Source organism: Puma concolor, chromosome B3 (genome assembly GCF_028749965.1).
Source record: "Puma concolor isolate L17-30 chromosome B3, mPumCon1.1.hap2, whole genome shotgun sequence".
Taxonomy (NCBI): domain Eukaryota; kingdom Metazoa; phylum Chordata; class Mammalia; order Carnivora; family Felidae; genus Puma; species Puma concolor.
In genome coordinates, this window is record NC_141672.1 from 40921936 (window position 1) to 40944775 (window position 22840).

At 35.1% G+C, this 22840-nt stretch overlaps 1 protein-coding gene across 3 annotated transcripts in view; it reads right to left on the reverse strand.

Moving 5' to 3' along the window:
* Positions 1-22840, reverse strand: part of MNAT1 (MNAT1 component of CDK activating kinase) — a 233279-nt gene that overhangs the window by 75069 nt on the left and 135370 nt on the right. For all 3 annotated transcript variants that reach the window (XM_086709610.1, XM_086709609.1, XM_086709611.1), the window contains one exon: positions 8437-8558. In XM_086709610.1, the coding sequence (XP_086565736.1) occupies positions 8437-8558 (122 nt within the window). The remainder of the gene's footprint in view (positions 1-8436; positions 8559-22840) is intronic.

Genomic DNA, 22840 nt, shown 5'->3' on the forward strand with positions numbered 1-22840 from the left:
GAACATATCAAGAATATTTTCAGACCACAACGCTATGAAACACGAAATCAACCACAATAAAAAAAAAGTTGGAAAGATAACAAATACTTGGAGGCTAAAGAACATCCTACTAAAGAATGAATGGACTAACCAAGAAGTTAAAAAGGAAATTAAAAAGTACACGGAAGCCAATGAAAATGGTACACCGCATCCCAAAACCTCTGGGATGCAGCAAAGGTGGTCATAAGAGGGGAATGTATAGCAATCCAGGCCTTCCTAAAGAAGGAAGAAAGATCTCAGATACACAACCTAACCTTACACCTTAAAGAGCTGGAAAAAGAATAGTAAATAAAACCCCAAACCAGCAGAAGACAGGAAATAATACAGATTAGAGCACAAATCAATGTTATCAAAACCAAAAAAACCAGAACAGATCAATGAAACCAGAAGCTGGTCCTTTGAAAGAATTAATAAAATTGATAAACCACTAACCAGTTTGATCAAAAAGAAAAAGGAAAGGACCCAAATAAATAAAATCAAGAATGAAACAGGACAGATCACAACCAACACAGAAATAAAAACAATAATAAGAGAATATTATGAGCAATTATATGCCAATAAAATGGAAAATCTGGAAGAAATGGACAAATTCCTAGAAACATATGAACTACCAAAAGTGAAACAGTAAGAAATAGAAAATTGGAACAGACCCATAACCAGTAAAGAAATCGAATTAGTAACCAAAAATCTCCCAAAAAAACAAGAGTACAGAGCCAGATGGCTTTCCAGGGGAATTCTACCAAACATTTAAGGAAGAGTTAACACCTATTCTCTTGAAGCTGTTCCAAAAAATAGAAATGGAAGGAAAACTTCCAAACTCTTTCTATGAAGCCAGCATTACCTTGATTCCACAACCAAAGACCCCACTAAAAAGGAGAACTATAGACCAATTTCCCTGATGAATACGAATGCAAAAACAAGATATTAGCCAACCAGATCCAACAATACATTAAAAAAATTATTCACCACAACCAAGTGGGATTTATACCTGGGATGCAAGGCTGGTTCAATATCCGCAAAACAATCAATGTGATTCATCACATCAATGAAAGAAAGGACAAGAACCACATGATCCTCTCAATAGATTCAGAGAAAGCATTTGACATACAGCATCCTTTCTTGAGAAAAACCCTTAAGAAAGTAGGGATAGAAGAATACCTCGAGATCATAAAAGCCATATATGAAAGACCCAAAGCTAATATTATCCTCAATGGGGAAAACTGAGAGCTTTCCCCCTAAGGTCAGGAACAAGACAGGGATCTCCACTCTCACCACTGTTATTCAACGAAGTGTTGGAAGTCTTAGCCTCAGCAATCAAACAACACAAAGAAATAAAAAGCATCCAAATCAGCTAGGAGGAGGTCAAACTTTCACTCTTCGCAGATGAAATGATACTCTATATGGAAAACCCAAAAGATTCCACCAAAAAACTGCTAGAACTGATCCATGAATTCAGCAAAGTACCAGGATATAAAATCAATGCACAGAAATCAGTTGCATTCCCATACACCAACAATCAGAAAAAGAAATAAAGGAATTGATCCCACTTACAATTGCACCAAGAACCAGAAAATACCTAGGAATAAATCTAACCAAAGAGGTGAAAAATCTATACACTGAAAACTATGGAAAGCTTATGAAAGAAATTGAAGAAGACACACAAAAAAGGAAAAATATTCCATGCTCCTGGATAGGAAGAACAAATATTGTTAAAATGTCAGTACTACCCAAAGCAATCTATGTATTCAATGTAATGCCTATCAAAATAACACCAGCATTCTTCACAGAGCTAGAACAAACAATCTTAAAATTTGTACGGGACCAGAAAAGACCCCGAATAGCCAAAGCAATCTTGAAAAAGAAAACCAAAGCAGGAGGCATCACAATCCCGGACTTTAAGCTGTATTACAAAGCTGTAATCATCAAGACAGTATGGTACTGGCACAAAAACAGACATTCGGATCAATGGAACAGAATAGAGAACCCAGAAATGGACTCACAAACATATGGCCAACTAATCTTTGACAAAGCAGGAAAGAATATTCAATGGAATAAAGACAGTCTCTTCACCAAGTGGTGCTGGGAAAATTGGACAGCGACATGCAGAACAATGAACCTGGACCACTTTCTTACACCATACACAAAAATAAACTCAAAATGAATGAAAGACTTAAATGTGAGACAGGAAGCAAAATCCTCAAGGAGAAAGCAGGCAAAAATCTCTTTGACCTTGGCTGCAGCAACTTCTTAACATGTCTCCGGACGCAAGGGAAACACAAGCAAAAATGAACTATTGAGACTTCATCAAAATAAAAAGCTTCTGCACGGTGAAGGAAACAACCAGCAAAACTAAAAGGCAACCAATGGAATGGGAGATGACATTTGCAAACGACATATCAGATAAAGGGTTAGTATCTAAAATCTATAGAGAACTTATCAAACTCAACACCCCAAAAACAATCCAGTGATGAAATGGGCAAAAGACATGAATAGACGCTTCTCCAAAGAAGACATCCAGATGGCTAACCAACACATGAAAAAAATGCTCAACATCACTCATCATCAGGGAAATACAAATCAAAACCACAATGAGATACTACCTCACACCTGTCAGAATGGCTAACATTAACAACTCAAGCAACAACAGATGTTGGCGAGGATGCAGAGAAAGAGGATCTCTTTTGCACTGCTGGTGGGAATGCAAACTGGTGCAGCCACTCTAGAAAACAGTATGGAAGTTCCTCAAAAAATTAAAAATAGAACTACCCTATGACCCAGCAATTGCACTACTAGGTATTTATCCAAGGGACACAGGTATGCTGTTTCTTTTTTTTTTTTTTTTTAATTTTTTTTTTCAACATTTATTTATTTTTGGGACAGAGAGAGACAGAGCATGAACGGGGGAGGGGCAGAGAGAGAGGGAGACACAGAATCGGAAACAGGCTCCAGGCTCTGAGCCATCAGCCCAGAGCCCGACGCGGGACTCGAACTCACGGACCGCGAGATCGTGACCTGGCTGAAGTCGGACGCTTAACCGACTGCGCCACCCAGGCGCCCCCAGGTATGCTGTTTCTAAGGGACACATGCACCCCAACGTTTATAGCAGCACTATCAACAATAGCCAAAGTATGGAAAGAGCCCAAATGTCCATCGATGGATGAATGGATAAAGTAGATGTGGCATATATATACAATGGAGTATTACTCAGCAATCAAAAAGAATGAAATCTTGCCATTTAAAACTATGTGGATGGAGCTGGAGGGTATTATGCTAAGCAAAATTCATCAGAAAAAGACAAATATGACTCCACTCGTAAGAGGACTTTAAGATACAAAACAGATGAACATAAGGGAAGGGAAGCAAAAATAACATAAAAACAGGGAGGGAGGACAAAAACATAAGAGACTCTTAAATATGGAGAACAGAGGGTTACTGGAGGGGATGTGGGAGGGGGGATGGGCTAAATGGGTAAGGGGCATTAAGAATCTACTCCTGAAATGACTGTTGCACTATATGCAAATTAACTTGGATGTAAATTTTAAAAAATAAAATTTAAAAAAATTTTTTTTTAATTTTTTAAAAGAACACTTACCCCACATTTTAAAATCTAAATCATAATGACAAAGACAAAATGAAATCAAAAAGGGTTCCAAACAATCAGAAGAGTTGCCAAAGTTTACTAAATTTAACAATTTACTCAAAACAAAGAGAAAAAGCAGTTAATTAAGCTACATCTATTTTACATCTATTTTACACAGATTTCTAATGGGGTTAGTTAAATACACACACGTGTATATATAGCAGCAGCACCAAAAATAACACATTATAAGAGGAAGATGAGGATATTCCACTGCAGAAACCCAGTAGGAATCGGCAAAAATAAAACACTAAATGCTAGAGGTAATGAACTTTAAGAAAACAAAAACAAAAACAAAAACAAAAACAGCCAGAATTCAGCTGCTGGGAAAGGCAAAGGTTGGCTGCCACTGGGGGAGAAGTAGAAAACCTATGGCCACCCTCCTCAACTCTGTGGTGACACAGGGAAAAGCCTTCAAACACTGAGGAAAGGCAGAAAACCCATTTGTACCTGTGCTAACACAATGATGCAAAGCAGAGATTGCGGGAGGAAGAGAAAACTGCCTTACACCCAAGCCTTCCCATCCCTATCAACACCTACTGTTTAGTTGTGGAGCTGGGAAAGGAATAGCTAACACACCTGCACTTTGAAATAAAAGATAAAAGTTGTTTGCCTCAGGAAAGAGATAGGTACGCCAAGAAAGCACCACTCTGAGGTTCCAGCAAGTAAGACCTCTTGAGGCTAAAGTTAGAACAGGAGAACTAAGAAACCCCCTTGTTCCCACCACAAAACTTATTCCAAGTAAAGAGAAGAAGTAGTCTATTGCTGGGGAGAGAGAACCCAAGAGAGAATTCCTATGGGGCTCGGGCTGGCAGCACCTGCTGAGAGCTAAGAGTGGAGCAAGAAGACTGAAAAGATCCCTCCAGCACCCCAGGCCTCACACTAGGCACAAAGTGGCAACAGACTATAACTGGAAGAATATGAAGCCTATCAACATCAACTGAATCAACAATAAAACCCAAACTAAGATCAAACTACAGACTTAATGCTTAACTCCCTACACTAATGCCTTGGCAGAAGAACAGGACATAAATATTTTCAGGCATAAATATTATTTATCTCAGTCTCTGTTCTGTCACACAGATTATCCAATATTCAAACAAGAATTACAATAAACACAAGAAAACAGGAAAAACAAATCTATCATCACGACATAAAATAAAATAGTCAACAGAACCAAACCCAGAGATGTTGGAACTATCAAAGAGGCACTTTAAAGTAACATGATTACTAAGTTAAAGGATCTAGTGAAAAAGGTAGAGAACATGTAGAAACAGGGGATTTCAGAAAAGAGGTGAAAATTATAAAAAGGAATGTTATGGAAATACTAGTTATGAAAATAGCAAGATGAGAAAGAAATCCTTTAATGAAAAAAAGAAATCTGTGAAGAATAAATGGTTGAGATATTTACAAAAGAAAAACAACAAATTATAAATCCAGAAAGTACAGAGAAACTTGGAAAGCTCAGAGAAACTGTATTTTTACATATAACGGTCAGTTCCTTGTAGGAAACATATAGTAAATCTTGGGTTTAATGCAATCTGACAATCTCTGCTTATTATGTGGAATATTTAGACCTGTGCTATCCAATATGGGAGCCACTAGCTATACATCATTATTTAAACTAAACTGAATTAGGGGTACCTGGGTGGCTCAGTTGGTTAAGCGTTCAACTTTGGCTCAGGTCATGATCTCACAGTTCGTGGGTCTGAGTCCCGCCTTGGGCTCTGTGCTGACACAGCTGGCTCGAGCCTGGAGCCTGCTTCGGATTCTGTGTCTTCCTCTCTCTCTCTCTGCCCCTCCCCTGCTGGTGCTCTGTCTCTCTGTCTCTCTCTCAAAAAGAAATAAACATTAAAAATAAATAAATAAACAAACAAACTGAATTAAAATTTAAAATTCAATTCTTCAACTGCGCTACACACATTCAAGTGCTCAGTAGAAATATGAAACTGAGGACTTCTATTTTGGACAACAGAGACATAATATTTCTATCACATCAGAAAGTTGTATTGGATAGTACTGTTTTAGGTCATTTAAAAAGATGTTTTTTAATGTGTATTTATTCTTGAGAGAGAGAGAGAGAGCGCACACACACAACAGACCATGGACAGGGGAGGGGGCAGAGAGAGAGGGAGACACAGAAATCCGAAGCAGGCTCCAGGCTCTGAGCTGTCTGCACAGAGCCTGAAGCGGGGCTCAAACCCATGAACCATAAGATCATGACCTGACCCAAAGTCAGATGCTTAACTGACTGAGCCACCTAGGCGCCCCCTAGATCATTTATATGTAATGCAATTACAGACATAGTTAAGACTAAATCCACTACTATGCTGTTTCCTAATTGTATCATATCTTTATTTTTTGCCACCCTCTTTTCCTGTGCTCCTCTTCATTAATTAAGTATTTTTATGATCTCATTATTTTCTCTGCTAGTGACTTACTGACTATCCCTCTTTTTTTTCTAACATTTTTAGTATTGCTGTAGGGTTTATATTAAACATCTTTAGCTTATCACAATCTATCTCCAGATACTCTTATACCACTTCATGTATACTGTAAGAACATTACAGCAATAGTTTTTCTCTCTTACTATCCTTTGTACTGTTTTCATCCATTTCACTTGTGCATTCTCATTATGCATGCCTACTTCCATAATCTTTCAAATGTAATTTTGATGACAAAACTATTGGAAAATGCAAATCCCTGTAACAAAGGAATATTACTTTACATACTTTGTTGTCACTAACATTAAAAAAAAGATTTTTTGGGGCGCCTGGGTGGCGCAGTCGGTTAAGGTCCGACTTCAGCCAGGTCACGATCTCGCGGTCCTTGAGTTCGAGCCCCGCGTCAGGCTCTGGGCTGATGGCTCGGAGCCTGGAGCCTGTTTCCGATTCTGTGTCTCCCTCTCTCTCTGCCCCTCCCCCGTTCATGCTCTGTCTCTCTCTGTCCCAAAAATAAATAAAAAACGTTGAAAAAAAAATTTTTAAAAAAAAAATAAAGATTTTTTAAAAATTTATTTTGAGATCTAGAATTCTGGCACTTGCTAACCCAATAAAAGATAAGAAACCAACATCTTTATTACTAACTTTTTACATCATGAGACCTATTATTGTCTGTCTCAAGCTTCAATTTTGGCCAATTATTTGACAAATTTATCTTAAACTCAAAAGGGGTTTAGGTTTTGTTTCACATCCCTTTGGCTTCATGTTTGGAAGATGTAGGACCTTAAGAGAATACAGAACTAAAGAAAATATTAAGATCTACTAAATAGCAGATTAGTAAATTATCTACCATTTTAATAGTAATTTGACCTTTGAGCCTCCAGTTTCATATGTAAAATACTATGCGTCACATTCAAGATTTTGGTTTTGAAGATACATGTAGGGATTTTTTTTGTTGTTTTTTCTGTTTTTTGTGTTTTTTTTTGTATGTAGGTTTTATTATCTGTTTCATCTATCTTGTTTTTGCTTTTTGGGTCTTTTTTTTTTTTTTTTTAGAGAGAGAGGGAGAGCACAAGCAAGGGACAGGGGTAGAGACAGGCACAGAGAGAGAGAGAGAGAGAGACAGAGACAGAGAGAATGAAGGAGGAGGAGGGAGGGGGGAATCTTAAGCAGGCTCCACACTCAGCACAGATTAAGACGTGGGGCTCAATCCCACAACCCTGGGATCAGGACCTGAGCCGAAATCCAGAGTCGGAGGCTGAACCGACTGACCCACCCAGGTGACTGGAGGGGTCTTCTTTTTTAATTACTTTTTAATCACCTGGTGTCGCTGAACCTATTACTTTCTTTTCACATTACATTCTTTTTTTTTTTTTTTTAATGTTTATTTATTTTCAAGAGAGGGAGAGAGAGAGAGCACAAGTTGGAGAGGGGAAGATAGAGAGAGACAGACACAGAATCCAAAGCAGGCTCCCGGCTCAGCTGTCAGTGCAAAGCCCAATATGGAGCTCAAACCCATGAAGTGTAAGATCATGACCTGAGCCAAAGTTGGACATTTAATCGAATGACCACCCAGGCTCCCCTCACATTATATTCTTTACACTATTTTATTTTGTTAAGAAGCAATGGTTTCTGAGTCTTCTTTTCATTCAAAAGTTTAGGTTGAGAAACCAGACCAGGACATGGATTTGTTCCATCCAACAAAGTCTGTACTTACACTTTTCAAGTATATTGTAGATACCCACCTGGTTCACTGACACAGACTATGATCATATCCATCACTCAAAAGAGTCACAATCCCAGGTTCATTTCCAAAACAGATGCATATAGTATGGCTTTTGAGCCACTGGGCCATCCCTACATTATACCTTTTGACTAAATATATTTTGTGGCTCATTTCTCATAAATATACTTATGCTGTAAACAACAGACAATGAGTAAATCTACTCTTTTTCATAGCAAGGTCACAACTCTCATATTTTTACTGGCTTACTAACGACTAAATTAAGCCCCTATTTCTAAAAAAAAAAAAAAAAAAAAAAATACACAGTGAGCTGAAAATGAACAGCTACTTCAGTATGACTGCCAACGACATCACTAAAAAGAGAACTAATATAATCCAATCTTAACTCAAAAGACCTAATAAAACCACAGAAAAAATAATGTGTACCTTTAGTATTAAGAACCATTCATTTTTTGCAGAAGAGTACAGTTCTATAAATTCAAAATCTAAAAAATTTTTTAAAGCATAATTTAAAAATAGTACCTACAGTGAAGCCCTAAAATCAGCTCCTCAATGAGAAGTTCTTAGACACTTACCCAAGTCTTCCCAGCATCTCAAGCTCAGGAACTTGTGGTCCACATGTCTCTATCTGCAGTGGTTGGTATTCATATAGAGCTTCTTCAAGCTTTTGAATAGGTGCTAATGAAATATGCTGACCCTGTTAGAAAAATGAATTAGAGCAATATCTTTTAATATTATTTTCATATTACTATTTATCTGTAGACTAAATTCCTTACTTTAAAAATATTATCTATTAACTCTGCTATTTCATGGGTACAATTCATTATATTACTGAAACTCACATTATATAATTAACATATGGTAATTGACATGATTTAAAAGAAGAAAACCAAATCCATCATTAAATTCAAATTTAGCATTGGGACTCCCGGGTGGCTTGGTCAGCTAAGCGTCCAACTCTTGATTTTGGCTCAGGTCATGATCTCAGAGTTCTCTTGTGCTGAGCAGCTGGAGCCTGCCTGGGATTTTCTCGGTCTCTCTCTCTCTGTCCCTCCCCCGCTTGCACATGCTGCATGCACACTCTCTCTCAAAAAAATAAAATGGGTGATGGGCATTGAGGAGGGCACTTGTTGGGATGAGCACTGGGTGTTGTACGTAAGCCAATCTGACTATAAATTATATTTACATAGATAAAAATTTTAAAAAGTTAAAAATAATTAAAAATAATAATAAATTCAAATTTAGCCTTAAAGAGTATATATCTATTCACTATCAATGGTAGAATTCTGCACATATATAAGTACAGTCCATCCTCATATTTTCCTATTTTTATGATACAGCTTTGACAATTTTGGTACTCAGTGTTTTACTGAAAGCCCTAATTAGGCAAGAACACTAATTAAATTATTCCCCACAAAATTTTGCCACATAAATTTCTACTCTCTTAAGTCTTTAAAATGAAATAAAAAACTTACTTACCAAATGTGTGGATATGATAGTTACTTATACCTCCCGCCCCCACAAACACACACATAGAGAGAATTCTGTAGTAAAAACTAAGTTGAATGAAACATCCAGGATTTTTCTGAAAAGAAATAACTACTGACTAACTAAAATAAAAGGACTGTATTTAATTACAAGCATACAAAATTAAAGACCACTGAGCTATATAAATCATTACATTGAGATTTATCATACATTTGAACATAGATTCTAATTTTTAAAAATCCCTATTTTTTTATATAGTCCATGTTTTCAGATTCTAACTCTAGTTATTTTTTCTTTGTATAGTTCTCAACAACTTAATTCCTAGCTTTTTAATAAAAACGAGCTCTTGCAGTTATTAATCCCACCATATTCTAGTTTATAGTTTAGTTCTGTTGTTACCTCCCTTAGTTTCCTTTATTTTTCTCCTAAGTTACTAAGTTGGATACACAGTACATTTCTCTTTTATTTGAAAAAAAAAAAAAAAAGTAAAAACTATGACTTAAAAGTGATAAAGTGCAACTGAGGCAGTGAGAAACAACCACTGAAGACATCTGCATGTGACCTGTGGTTTTTCTTTTCAACAAAGTTTAATCCCATGTAGCATCACCCTAGTTAGTTTACTGTCAGGTATTAATAACTTCTTTGACAACGCAACCTCAAAAGTTCTTCCCCAAACACTGGCAAAGGACTCAAACTGCCATTTAGCATATAAAAAGATGCTTAACATTTCTAGTCATTAAGGAAATGCAAATCAAAACCACAATGATATACCATGTAACACCCATGACTATTAAGGATGGCTATTATCCAAAACAAATAAATAAAACCACAGAAAATAACAAGTTTTGTCAAAGATGTAAATAAATTGGAACTCTTGTGCATTGCTGGTAGGAAGGTAAAATGGCACACCCACTATGGAAAACAGGATGTTGATTCCTCAAAATATTAAATATAGAATTATCATATAAGCCAACAAAATTCCATTATTGACTATATATACAAAAGCAGTGAAAGCAGGAACTCGAACAAATATTTGTACACCAATGTTCATGGCATCATTATTGACAATAGCCAAAAGGTAGGAGCAACCCACGTGTCCATTGATGGATGAATAAATAAACGGAATGTAGCATATACACACAATGGAATATTATTCAGCCTTAAAAAGTTAAAAACGTTGACACATGTTAAAACGTGAATGAATCTTAAAAACATTATGCTAAGTAAAATAAGCCAGTTACAGGGGCACTTACATGACTCAGTCAAACATCCAACTCTTGACTTTCAGCTCAGGTCATGATCTCACAGTTTGGGAGTTCGAGCCCCACATCAGGCTCTGTGCTGATAGCATGGAGCCTGCTTGGGATTCTGTCTCCCTCTCTCTTTGCCCCTCCCTTGCTTGTTCCCTCTTTCAAAATAAATAAAAATAAACTAGAAAAGGGGCACCTCGGTGGCTCAGTCGGTTGAGCGTCCGACTTCGGCTCAGGTCACAATCTCGCGGTCCATGAGTTCGAGCCCCACGTCAGGCTCTGGGCTGATGGCTCAGAGCCTGGAGCCTGCTTCCGATTCTGTGTCTCCCTCTCTCTCTGCCCCTCCCCTGTTCATGCTCTGTCTCTCTCTGTCTCAAAAATAAATAAATGTTAAAAAAAAAATTAAAAAAAAATAAACTAGAAAAGAAGAAGAAGGAGAAGGAGAAGGAGAAGGAGAAGGAGAAGGAGAAGGAGAAGGAGAAGAAGAAGAAAGAAGAAGCCAGTTACAAAAGGACACTGTATGATTCTAATTACCTGAGATTCCTAGAGTAGTCAAATTCATAGAGACAGAAAGTAGAATGGTGGCTGCCAGAAGTTAGGGTGAGGCAGGAAGGAGACAGGATGTTAGTATTTAATAGGTACAGAAGTTTTAGTTGGAGAAGATTGAAAAAGTCTGGAGATGGATGCACTACAATATGAATGTACTTAATATCAATAACCATATACTTAAAAGGAGTTAAAATGGTAAAGTTTATGTCGTGCATATTTTACCATAATTTTTAAAAATGCATTTTAGATATTCTGATTTACTCATTTACCTGGCTAGAATAATACACAGGAAAAAAAGAAGTGAAATACCTAGAAAACTTTGTTAACATTATTTTAACCCTTAACCTCCATATGTTTCAGAGCCTTTCTAAACAAACATGAAACTGTCAAGCGAAATCTTATACTATCTCACAGTAATCCAATCTCTGAATAATGAATCTAAGTACAGGGGGTTACACAGGTTAAGAAGAGGATTGCCCAAGTGGAACATTTTAAGTGGCATTTTGACATTCCTGTTTCAAAGTGTCTTCTTCATAACCTGCCAAGTACTAAATTCTCCTGCCATCTGATACAAAAAGTCCAGTATTAACGTCACACTGTTAGGTTAGGAGGGAAAAAAAAAAAAAAAAGAAAGAAAAAGAAAAACTGTAAGAATTAAAGAAGGAACCTATTATAGTTCCACTAACATAGTAACACAGATTACTTTATTACTCCCATTTTCATTTTATAAATCAGTGTAATGCCCAGAAAAGATGATACAGAATGGGTATTTTCAAGAGCTAGAACACTTTCCAGAAAAAAAATAATATTCAAAAGAGACAGGCTCTCTTAAGTCATTACAGTAGGAAACATACTTAATCATTCACTAAATACCAGCAATAAAGCCCAAGTTACTAAAGTTATGAAATCATATAATCTAAAATCTTCTCTGCAAGTTGGTAGGCACATGAAAGATCAACTGGTAATATTAACAGTTAACATTATTTACTTGGTGCCAGGCACTGGCCTAAGGGTTTTGTTTTGTTTTTAGCTTTTTAATGTTTATTTATATTTGAAAGAGCAAGAGAGAGAGACAGAGAGGGAGTACGAGAAGGGCAGAGAGAGAGACGGAGACCCAGAATCTAAAGCATGTTCCAGGCTCTGAGCTGTCAGCACAGAGCTGGACGTGTGGCTTCAACTTCAAACAGCAAGATCATGACCTGAGTCCAAGTTGGCCACTTAGCCATCCAGGTGCCCATAAGGGCTTTTTTTTAATGCACTATTTCATTAGTATTCACAATAGTTCTAGGAGATAAATACTATTATTCCTACTTTACAGATAAGAAACAGGGGTTTAGATATGTGACTTAGCAAGGTCACACAGTATTAATGACAGATTGAGTATCAGAAGCCAATCCTGTCAGATTCTAAAGCCTATGTTCTTTTCCCCTAACTTCCTTATTTTATGAATAAAAAAGCTAAAACATAAATTTTCCTAAAGTCACACAGTAAGAGTCAAATCTCCTAATTCCTATCTCATATGGGTTCTACCATACAACACAACCTTTTAATATCTTATTTTTAGACAATATAATCATGGTTGCTCAATTTAAAAGTTTGATATTAATAAGTAAATCCTAGATAGTTAAAAATAAATTTTACTACAAACCCTAATAACTGAAATATGGTCAAAATAACACAGGGTCAAAGAGGATTCTTTTTAATTATGCGATTTAGAGAACAATAAATGTTACCCTGTGATAATTGTTTACCATGAGAATGATAAAACAAAATTCATAAATGATGCACAACTTAACCTTGTAATGTTCAATCAATCTTTCCCCAAAAATACTTGGTGTGAGATAGATGCCAAGTTTCTCAGATCTAAAGCTGGAAGAATTTACAGGACAAATCATGGACATAATTAAAATTAAAATTAAAATTAAAATTAAAATTAAAATTAAAATTAAGTCACCAACAGAGAAAATGTCTTAGCAAGTCCTACAAGGAAAGTGTTGGGGTTTTTTTTAAGTGACTGGAGGCAAAAAAGTCTCGAAAAGTTTGGATGCAAAATGGTAATTGAACGTGATATTTCCACCAAAACAGTTATGATATGACTCTAAATTATCAGATTAGGAAATCTAACTACATGAAGCTCCAGTGATATATCACATCTGAATTAATGGACATTTCATCAAAGAAGATACACAAATGGCTAATACGTACGTGAAAAGATGGTCAACATCATTAATCTTTAAGAAAAATGCAAATTACAACCACAATGAAATACTACTTCATAGTTACTAGATTTGCTATAATCGAAAGGATAGATAATAAAAAGTTTTACTGAGGATGTGAAGAAACCGGATCCTTTCACACATTGCTAAGGAGAGTGTATAGTGGTGCCACCCCTTTGGAAGTGAGTTTAGCATTTTTTCTTCAGTTTACAAATAATGTACTTTGACTTAGTATTAGTAATACTAATAGGTAATAATAATAGGTATCCAGTCAAGAGAAATGAAAACATATGACCACACAAAGACACAAGATATTCCTAGCATCATTATTCATAGTAGCCAAATAGTGGAAATAATCTACATGTCCATAAACTGGTGAATGAGTTAGAAAATGAGGTACATTCATATGATATAAAAATTAACTCACAATATTAATAAAATATGCTGAATGCTATTCAGCAACAAAAAAGAATAAAATATTGATACATGCTGCAACATAAATGAACTTCAAAAACATTATGCTAAGTGAAAGAAACCAGGCAAATGACTACATGTTGTACAATTCTACTTACATGAAATGTCCAAAAAAGGTAAAACTACAGAAACTGGTAAAAATCTACAGAAAGTAGATTAATGACTGAGGGCGACTACGAGTGTGAATTTAGAATAACTGCAAATAAATACAAAAATCAGTTGAACTGTACATTTAAAATGAATCACTGGTGGGGGGCACCTGGGTGGCTCATTCCATTAAGCATCTCACTGTTGATCTCACTGGCATGAGACCTCATGATCGGGCTCCACACAGGGCATGAAACCTGCTTAAAATTCTCCCTCCCTCTGCTCCTCCCCCACTCATGCTCTCTCTCAATAAGAAAAAAAGATGGTGGTTCAAATCAGTTCAACATTGTTGACTACGAAATATCCAAGTAGAAATTATCAGTAAAGGCAGCTAAAAATACAAAAGAAACCCAAGAGAAATTCTGCTATCTTTCTCATCAAAGCAATGGACAAGTCATGAGAATAAATAAGATTTGGGGGAGGCAAATGTCTTGAAAAACACCCACATTAAGTAATCAAGTACATTTTGCTGACTTTCAAGTGTACAACACGAAACTGGGGCCTTTCCAACTTTTGTTGTTGTTGTCATATAAATAATAAATAAATGAGGCATGGAGGGTAAAAATGTAGTGAGAAGAGCCACAGTGAATTATATAACCTAAGGTAACATCCACTACACTCAGGGGGGAAAACCCATGCAAATCTACATTCAATAGCATAAGTAATGTTTTTACTCCCCTAGAATAACAAAATGGAGCCCCTGTTTCTCTTCTAAGATATACCTGAGAGCCCTATATCATATTTCAATCATTTGCCAAAAATATAAGCACACATGGAACGATTTTCAAAAATTCAGCTTATTCCCATTCAGAAAAATATACAAACATTTGAAAAGCGATGCTGACCAAGGTAATTATACATGGCTGTAACTTAAGTATTAATTTGAAGTATATTCTTTAACTTTTCTTACTTAGCAAATTTCAAGTCTATTATGAAAATAGTTTACACTTTACTAAAACTTAACTGTTAGATCATCTATACACTACAAATATTATCATTATGCTTTCTCCTAAAATAAAGGAAAAGTATAGACTACCTTTTGTGCTAACTCCAAAATCAGGATTTCATTCCAAATAAAAAGTTACTATGCTCTAGATTTCTGGAATCCATTCAAAAAGAAAAGAAATTAACTCTGAAAATAATTTTTACTTTAAGGAACTTCTGGTCATTATGTTAAAAGAGACACACACACACACTTTTACAATGCAGCAACCATTTAGAATAACATCACTAAAGAAAATATATTATTTTCTAAGAAAAATAACAGCAACAGACATAGTTCATTAGTAATCATTAGTATATAGGTTCCTGAAATAAGCAATAATAAAAATACTAAAAAACATAGGAGTGCGCTTGTCATGATGCGTGGAATTGTTAACTCACTATATCATACACCTGAAACTAATATAACACTGGATGTTAACTGGAATTAAAATAGAAACTTTAAAAAATACTAAAAATGAGAATACCCTTTCATATAAACCAATATACAATTCTCTGCTAAGTACCATATAAGAGGTATTCATTAAGTATTAGCAATTTAGTATGATAGGTTAAATGATTCTGAAAAGCCTTTAACACAATTTTAAGAACTCTCTTAATTTTTGTCTTGCTTAAATGACTGACTTGCCAGGCTAGCCTCATCTTCACCATATTTGCTAATAAACCCAGTAAGCTTGATAAACTCTGAATAATTAGCTGTTTAACATCTGTCTCCCCCATTAGACCATAAGGGCCTATGTTCACTGCCATGTCTACAGCACACAGCATGGCAACAAAGAGCTACTCAATATTTTGTTGAATGAATGAATAAAAGGGCATGTGAACAGTCATATGGTATAGTAGTATGAACACTAGGAAAACTAAGAGAAGTCAGGTGTCCATAGTCTATAAATTTAAGAATGCTCTCACTAAGCATAAACAATTGAAATTTTGTTAATCACATATACTATGAAGTTACATAAGCAATACATCTCTACATTTCCACACCTTAATATTGTTTTCTTTCACATACTCATTCTAGAGGTTGTGGATGCTTTTTATCCCTAGGCTGGAAATGTACCTTCTAGCCACTTAAGAACTCATTTTAACAAAATTTCAGAGGTTATTGTCGTATCCTGTTGCAATCATCATTCATTCACATAACAAATACTGAATACTAATTATATGTCCAAAATTAAAAAGTACAGCAGTAAACAAAACAGATATAAGTCCTGCACTCAGGTAGCTTACATTCTAGTAACTTTTCAATGAGATTCTGCCTTCTACTTTTAAGTCTCTGAATCATTAAATGCCAAAAAAAACAAAAACAAAAACAAAAACAAAAACAAACCACAAAGAAAAAAAGAATACAATGACAGTGATGTTTGTTTTCATAAACTGAGTCCTTTCACATATTAAATTTATCAAATCCTATAGAATGTGTCACACTGCTCAAGAGAATTAAAAACCAGAATATTTCAGTATTCTCAGAGCATTAAACCACTACAATTCTGGTTATAATTTCTAGAGAAAATATCTGTAGGAGACTTCCCAGAAAATCATTTTTTTTTTCTGAAATACTGTTTCTATGTTGGTAAATGTCCTAATAACTTAAATATATATGTGCACATATGTGCATATGTTTTCCATTTGTGTATATATACATATGCATTTGTATATGGATGTAGATCTATTTTTTAATTATGTGGTGGGTGGGTGTGTACTCACAGAATTTTATAATGGCATAGAGAATACTTAAAGAATATGCCTGGCACTGCTTTCAAGCTGCTCCTTCTAATAATATTTTTTTGGTAATTCAGTTGCTTTTCATTTTTTTGAGTAGCAAGCAGAGCAATTTTTATACTATGCTGTTCTGATCACTCTAGGGTGATATTAGCTTGTCATCACCACAACAGCTGCACAGTAATAACTTCCTGGTAGCACATAATTTCATGGTAAGTACAATTCATTTTCCCCCATAGATATGTCTTTCTCTAATTTCTTTCAAAATTTACAATAAACAGTATTAAGGCCAGTAAGGAACAAGACCCTGCATGGTAAGAAATAATTATATATTCATATATAAATATATATGGGGGGGACTGCCTCCAAACTAAAATGAACTGAGGTGATGCAACTTCTTTCAGTTTCATTGTCATAATCTAAAATGGGATGGGGTGGGGTGAGGGGGTGAACTGGGGGTGGACTAGATGTTCTTCCAGGTCTAACCTGCTATGATTTCATAACCACTAAGTGGAAATAAACCACTACCTCATAATGTATCATAAAAATAAAAAGAATTTTCCCCAAATTTAATGTAAAATAATTTGATTCTAAATATACCAGAGAAACAGCCAGTGGAAAAAAACAAGCATGAATCCCAATTCTCAAGTCTCTACTAGAATCAGGAGACTACAATCCCTTTCTGAATGCATGCTTTGTAATGAGCAGAACATAACTTTTTCTAAAAATTATTATGGTTTGCTCTTTTAAGCATTCTAATGCTGGATTATTCCCACAAATCAGCCTGTCTGAGCATTCCTTGTCTTTTAAAGTATGGTGCCTAGTAGTTAAATTAGCATTTTTTTTCCCAAAATTTTCCTTCTCAAAAAAAGCAGGCTTTTCCAGAGTATGGAAGAAGTTTCATCCTGAATACACTAGGAATAACACCATTGTTTTTTAGTTCTTTAGTGATGATCAGTTCCTTTCAAATATGTAAGACATGCTTTAAAACATTAAAGAAGAATTTCTATATCTAGCTAGGCTTAAGCTTCTTGTTCATCACTGGAAAGCAAATGGTCCTAAAAAAGTTACATCCTTACTTGGCGAAGCCAAGTCTCCAAAACAATTTCTGTCACACTGGCTCCGGAAACTTCATCACAATCTGTTCACTACAGTGGAATTACTTTAAGGCTTTGTTAACTAAAGTCATTTGCAATCCCCTCACTACAACATACAGTACTTAGTGTTCAAATTACCACACAGAAAAACATCCTTTAATAATATGTAAATTCTACAGGCGCCTGGGTGGCTCAGTCAGTTAAGCATACAACTCTTGATTTCGGCTCAGGTCATGATCTCATGGTTCCTGAGTTCAAGTCCCACATCTGGCTTTGCACTGACAACACAGAGCCTGCTTGGGATTCATTCTCTCTCTCTCTCTCTCTCTTTCTCTCTCTCTCTCCCTCTCCCTCTCTCCCTCTCTCTCTGCCCCTCCCCTACACTCTCTCTCAAAATAAATAAATGAACATTAACAAATAATAATAATAATAATATACCAATTCTATTTTTGAATTGTTACTGTTACACAAATACATTTGTGTATTTGTTATTGTACCTTTGTGTCTTATTGTTCACAACTATAAACTATTCATTGAGAAAGAAGTTTAAAAATAAAATGTAACATATTAGAAATTTAAAATGGGAGAAAATTAGGCAATAATATCTATAAAAAAGATTGATGCCATTAAAGCATCTCAAATATAATTACAACCAAGCTCTGCGTATTTTTTAAAAAGCATTTCTATAAACCCCTTTGTATTGGTATAGAACTACTATGGCTTATATAGAAACTAAGTTCAGCAATATACTCGTGGATATATGTCATTAGTTTTCAGAAAGTCAAGGATCTCAAGCTATATAGATGAACATGAAATACAAAAGGAATATAGTATTTTCTCCCTATGCTTTAATCTGTTTTGACTATAACTACATTCATACAAATTTATCTCCTGAAAAATGCAAAGATAAAGGCAGGAAAGGAACTAAGCTAGTCATCTCTGCCTCAGATAGTTCTATACCTAAAACATCCAAGAGGTCCAAATGTGTCATCTAGAAGGGTACTAAGTGGTGTAACTAAGTTCAACGAAGCTGTTAACAGTGAAGTCACATCTTGCACAGGGATTAGGTTCTAACAGCAGAATCAAGGCAAAAGCTGGTCAAAATAACCTCTCAAAAAATCCTTTAAGTAGTCCATAAAGTAAACTATCCATTACTGTATTCATATTGTAATCGCTGTATATAATCCTCCAGCACTGGAATAGATTACTATGTATTCTATGGAAAACCAGAAAAAGCAGTTGGCTTGCTTTTGGCAACCATGTTGTTTTAATTTTTTTTTTCTTTTTTACTGAAGAAAGAAGAATTATTTGCTATTTTTCTCCCAGTTTTGTGTTGTTTTCAACTTCAGTTGAATTCAAATAAGTTAAATGTACATATGATATGATATGATACGACTTGGCTGAACATGACAAGTATTTAAATGTTCATTCAATTGAATTCATGGAGAAAAAATGACATTTGAGATGGGCTATGAAGGCCAAATGGGGCTGAAATGGAAGGGAAGAAAGAGCATTTCTAGTGAAGGGAATTTCAATACCAAGAGCAGCTTCAGGACAGTAGCAAAAGTAGGAGCCAGAATATAAATGATAGAGGAAAGAATGAGGATTGAAGAAGTTGAAACATTGAGGAAACATGATTATTATTTTCATCAAATCATAAGATAAAATGAAAATAGATATGGTGGTAGCTTAAAAAACAAAGTAGGGTCTAAGGAAGAGACTTTATTTTGTTTTATTTTTGTGGTTCCAGGTTTTTTTTTTTCCTTAGCCACTGATAAATGAGGCAGTGTTGAAAAGTATTATTTTTACATTCTTTCTCTGATGCTTGTCTTGCTACTGAACTACCATTCATTGCCAAGAGGACAGAGTGTCCAGCAAATCATATCTGTTTCTATAAAAAGATCAGAAAAGAAAAACATCAAGGAGACTATTTGGTGAGACAAAACCTGCCTCCTTAAAAGAGTCTGCATTAATTTTAAGAAAAACAGAATTTGCCAGAAATTTTTAAAACTTTTCAGGCATATAGCATTTTAGTTCATTTACTTTTAGTAATTACAAAAATAGTTTCCAGAAAGAAATCTTATCTTGGCACTTTAGGTGAACTTTTAAGTAACCAATAATAATGACAACTTACACGTAAGTCTACATTTTCTGAATGTAATAAAAGAAGAAAGTTGCTTAGAGTTCTCTACAAATATTAGTATTATTATATTAGTAAAACAAAAAGTATCGCATAGTACCATTATTAGTCTTCTGAAGCAGAAATATTTTTTAGTGAAAAGGTAGCAGAAAGCTTCTTTATACCAAAATAGAGACTGAATAATTCAAAAGATCATATTTTATCTAGAACTAAACCTTCTGTGCCTAGTAGAGTGCTTGGTACATATTAGGAATGCTTGCTTCATGAATGAACAAATGTTTTGTAGTGACCCAGGCCATCCCACTCACTCCAATCCCCTACTCCAAGTCATGCTCCCCAAAAACCACATTACACATCTGGTGCTATGTGAGGGCATTTAACTACAGAATGAATAGTTACTGTGCCATTCCCATTGTGGAAAATAAGTAAAAGACTTAGCCAAGCTGGAACTGACTTTATGCTTCCTTCTGTTCTAAAAGGAAATAACAAATGCTGTGAATACCCTAACCACCCCAATCTACCTTCCTCAAATACACACCACTACTACCATCACCAGCACCACCGCTACCTTCACAAAAACCACCATGCAATTAGATCTACATTCTTTAAAAAATATATATATAAAATATAAATATAAATATAAATATAAATATAAATATAAATATAAATATAAATATAAATATAAATATAAATATAAATATATATATATATATATATATATATATATATTTTTTAAGCAATCGCCACAACCAACGTGGGGCTTGAACCAACCAGCAGTCACATGCTCCACCAGGTGATCCAGCCAGGCACCTGTAGCTCTACCTTCTAAATGCAGAATAGAATAGAATAGAATGTTTAGGATTCTGTGAATCCCTTTTCACTTGCAGTTTTGCCTTTTTACTAAAGTCACACAGATACGGAATGTGATTATTAGCAGCGGGGTTCCATGCAAAGGACACAGAAATAGTTACTAAACATCTACCATATGCCATGCACTGGGTTGGGCACTCCATATACATTTGAAATAAGTTTTATTATGCCTATTTACAGGAAAAGAAACTGATGTTTCCGGAGGCCAAGTAAGCTACCCAGATTTTAAACTCTATACTGCCAGAATCCACCAAGCACTCTTCTACTGCAGGACTACAATATGAAAATTCAGTTATTTATCCAAACATTTAGTGGATGTTAGGCACTGTGAAGACATGATAGAAAGGATACACCACCAGAACTGATTCTACTTTCAAGCAGTTAACAATATGTCTTTATATTTATGAAACATAAATTAGGAAGTGCTCATTTTTTAAAAAATATTGGCATATAGGTGCTTTTTAAAATTTTTTTTAATGTTTATTTATTTTTGAGAGAAAGAGAGGCAGACTGCAAGCAGGGGAGGGGCAGAGAGGGAGACAAAGAATCCAAAGCAGGGTCCAGGCTCTGAGCTGTCAGCACAGAGCCCGACTCAGGGCTTGAACCCACAAACCATGAGATCATGACCTGAGCTGAAATCAGACCCTTAACCGACTGAGCCACCCAGATGCCCCAGTATATAGGTGCTTTTTAAATGAAAGTTACCGTAGTTCATTAAAACATATAACTTTACTTTTGGAAAATATTCATGTTCACTTTTTCCATAATACATTTAGAATGACATAACTTTCACCTGTGCTGAAATATGTGCTTCATATTTTTTTAGCTTTTTCTTCATCCTTTTTCAATACTCTCTCAGCATTTCATACTTCTTTTCATAATAAGCAAAAATACTACCTTTCTCAAACAACAATACAAATTGGTGCCTTGTCTATAAATCCATGTAAATTAAATATATTTTGAAATGTGAACCAGAAAGACTATTTCAACTAGAAAGAATACTTCCTAACAATGTAGAAATAAACTACCTTCCTAGAAAGCTGACTATAATAATCCATCCTTTAAATCACATTTTTACTATATTTTAACACATAATTTTTCATAATTGGCAGATATGTTTTATGTTTATGATATGAATTACAAAAGCAATGCACAGAAATCACAATATTTGTAAATTTTTCACCTGGGAACATTATGTGTTCACTAAGCATAAATGATGGTTCCACAAATATAATAGTACACAGACTATCACATCATTTTAGTTTTTAAATTTAAAAAATTAACTTTATTTTATAACCTTCATACATAAATACATACATAAATAAATAAAAATAGAAAGGTACATTTAGTAAAAGTGCCCCAGAGGACAAAGAAAGTGATTAGTATGGGAGACTTTAATGAACACAGCTTTGAAGCCCTTCTGGAAATTACAGGCTTGATGAAAGCACGAACATTCTACCAGTTGCTGAGACAGGTGCTACTGCCAATCAGCTGCATTTGCTGAAGCATATTCCAACAGATTACTAATTAATCTCAATACTGAAAACAATGGCTGCCTGCCATTTTCATCACATTTAAATAAAAAAAGAGAAAGAAAAAGGAGAAGAAAAAAAAGAAACAGCCACTCTATGACCAAATACAACTCTGGGTAAAACACAATTCTAGGTAAGCTCTGCATCTATGTAATTACTTAGTTTTATCATTTTCTGGTGTTCATTATACTAAACTTAAAACTTGCACCGGCTGGAGTCATGGGTCCTATAGTCTCTCTGCCTGCTATTTCTGCTATTTCTAAGTTATTTCTACTTACCACAAATATATGAAAGTATTTGTGAGATATCTGGAGGGAATGAGTCATATAAGACAGCATTTTCTTTGTTGTTGTTGTTGTTGTTGTTGTTAATTTTAAATCTCTCAATAATAAGCTGAGGAGAAATACAACCCTTGGAAGCATTCTCCTTTAGATCACATCTGTATTTTCATTAGAATTTACCCACACTCCTCTGCGCCCACCCCCAATACAT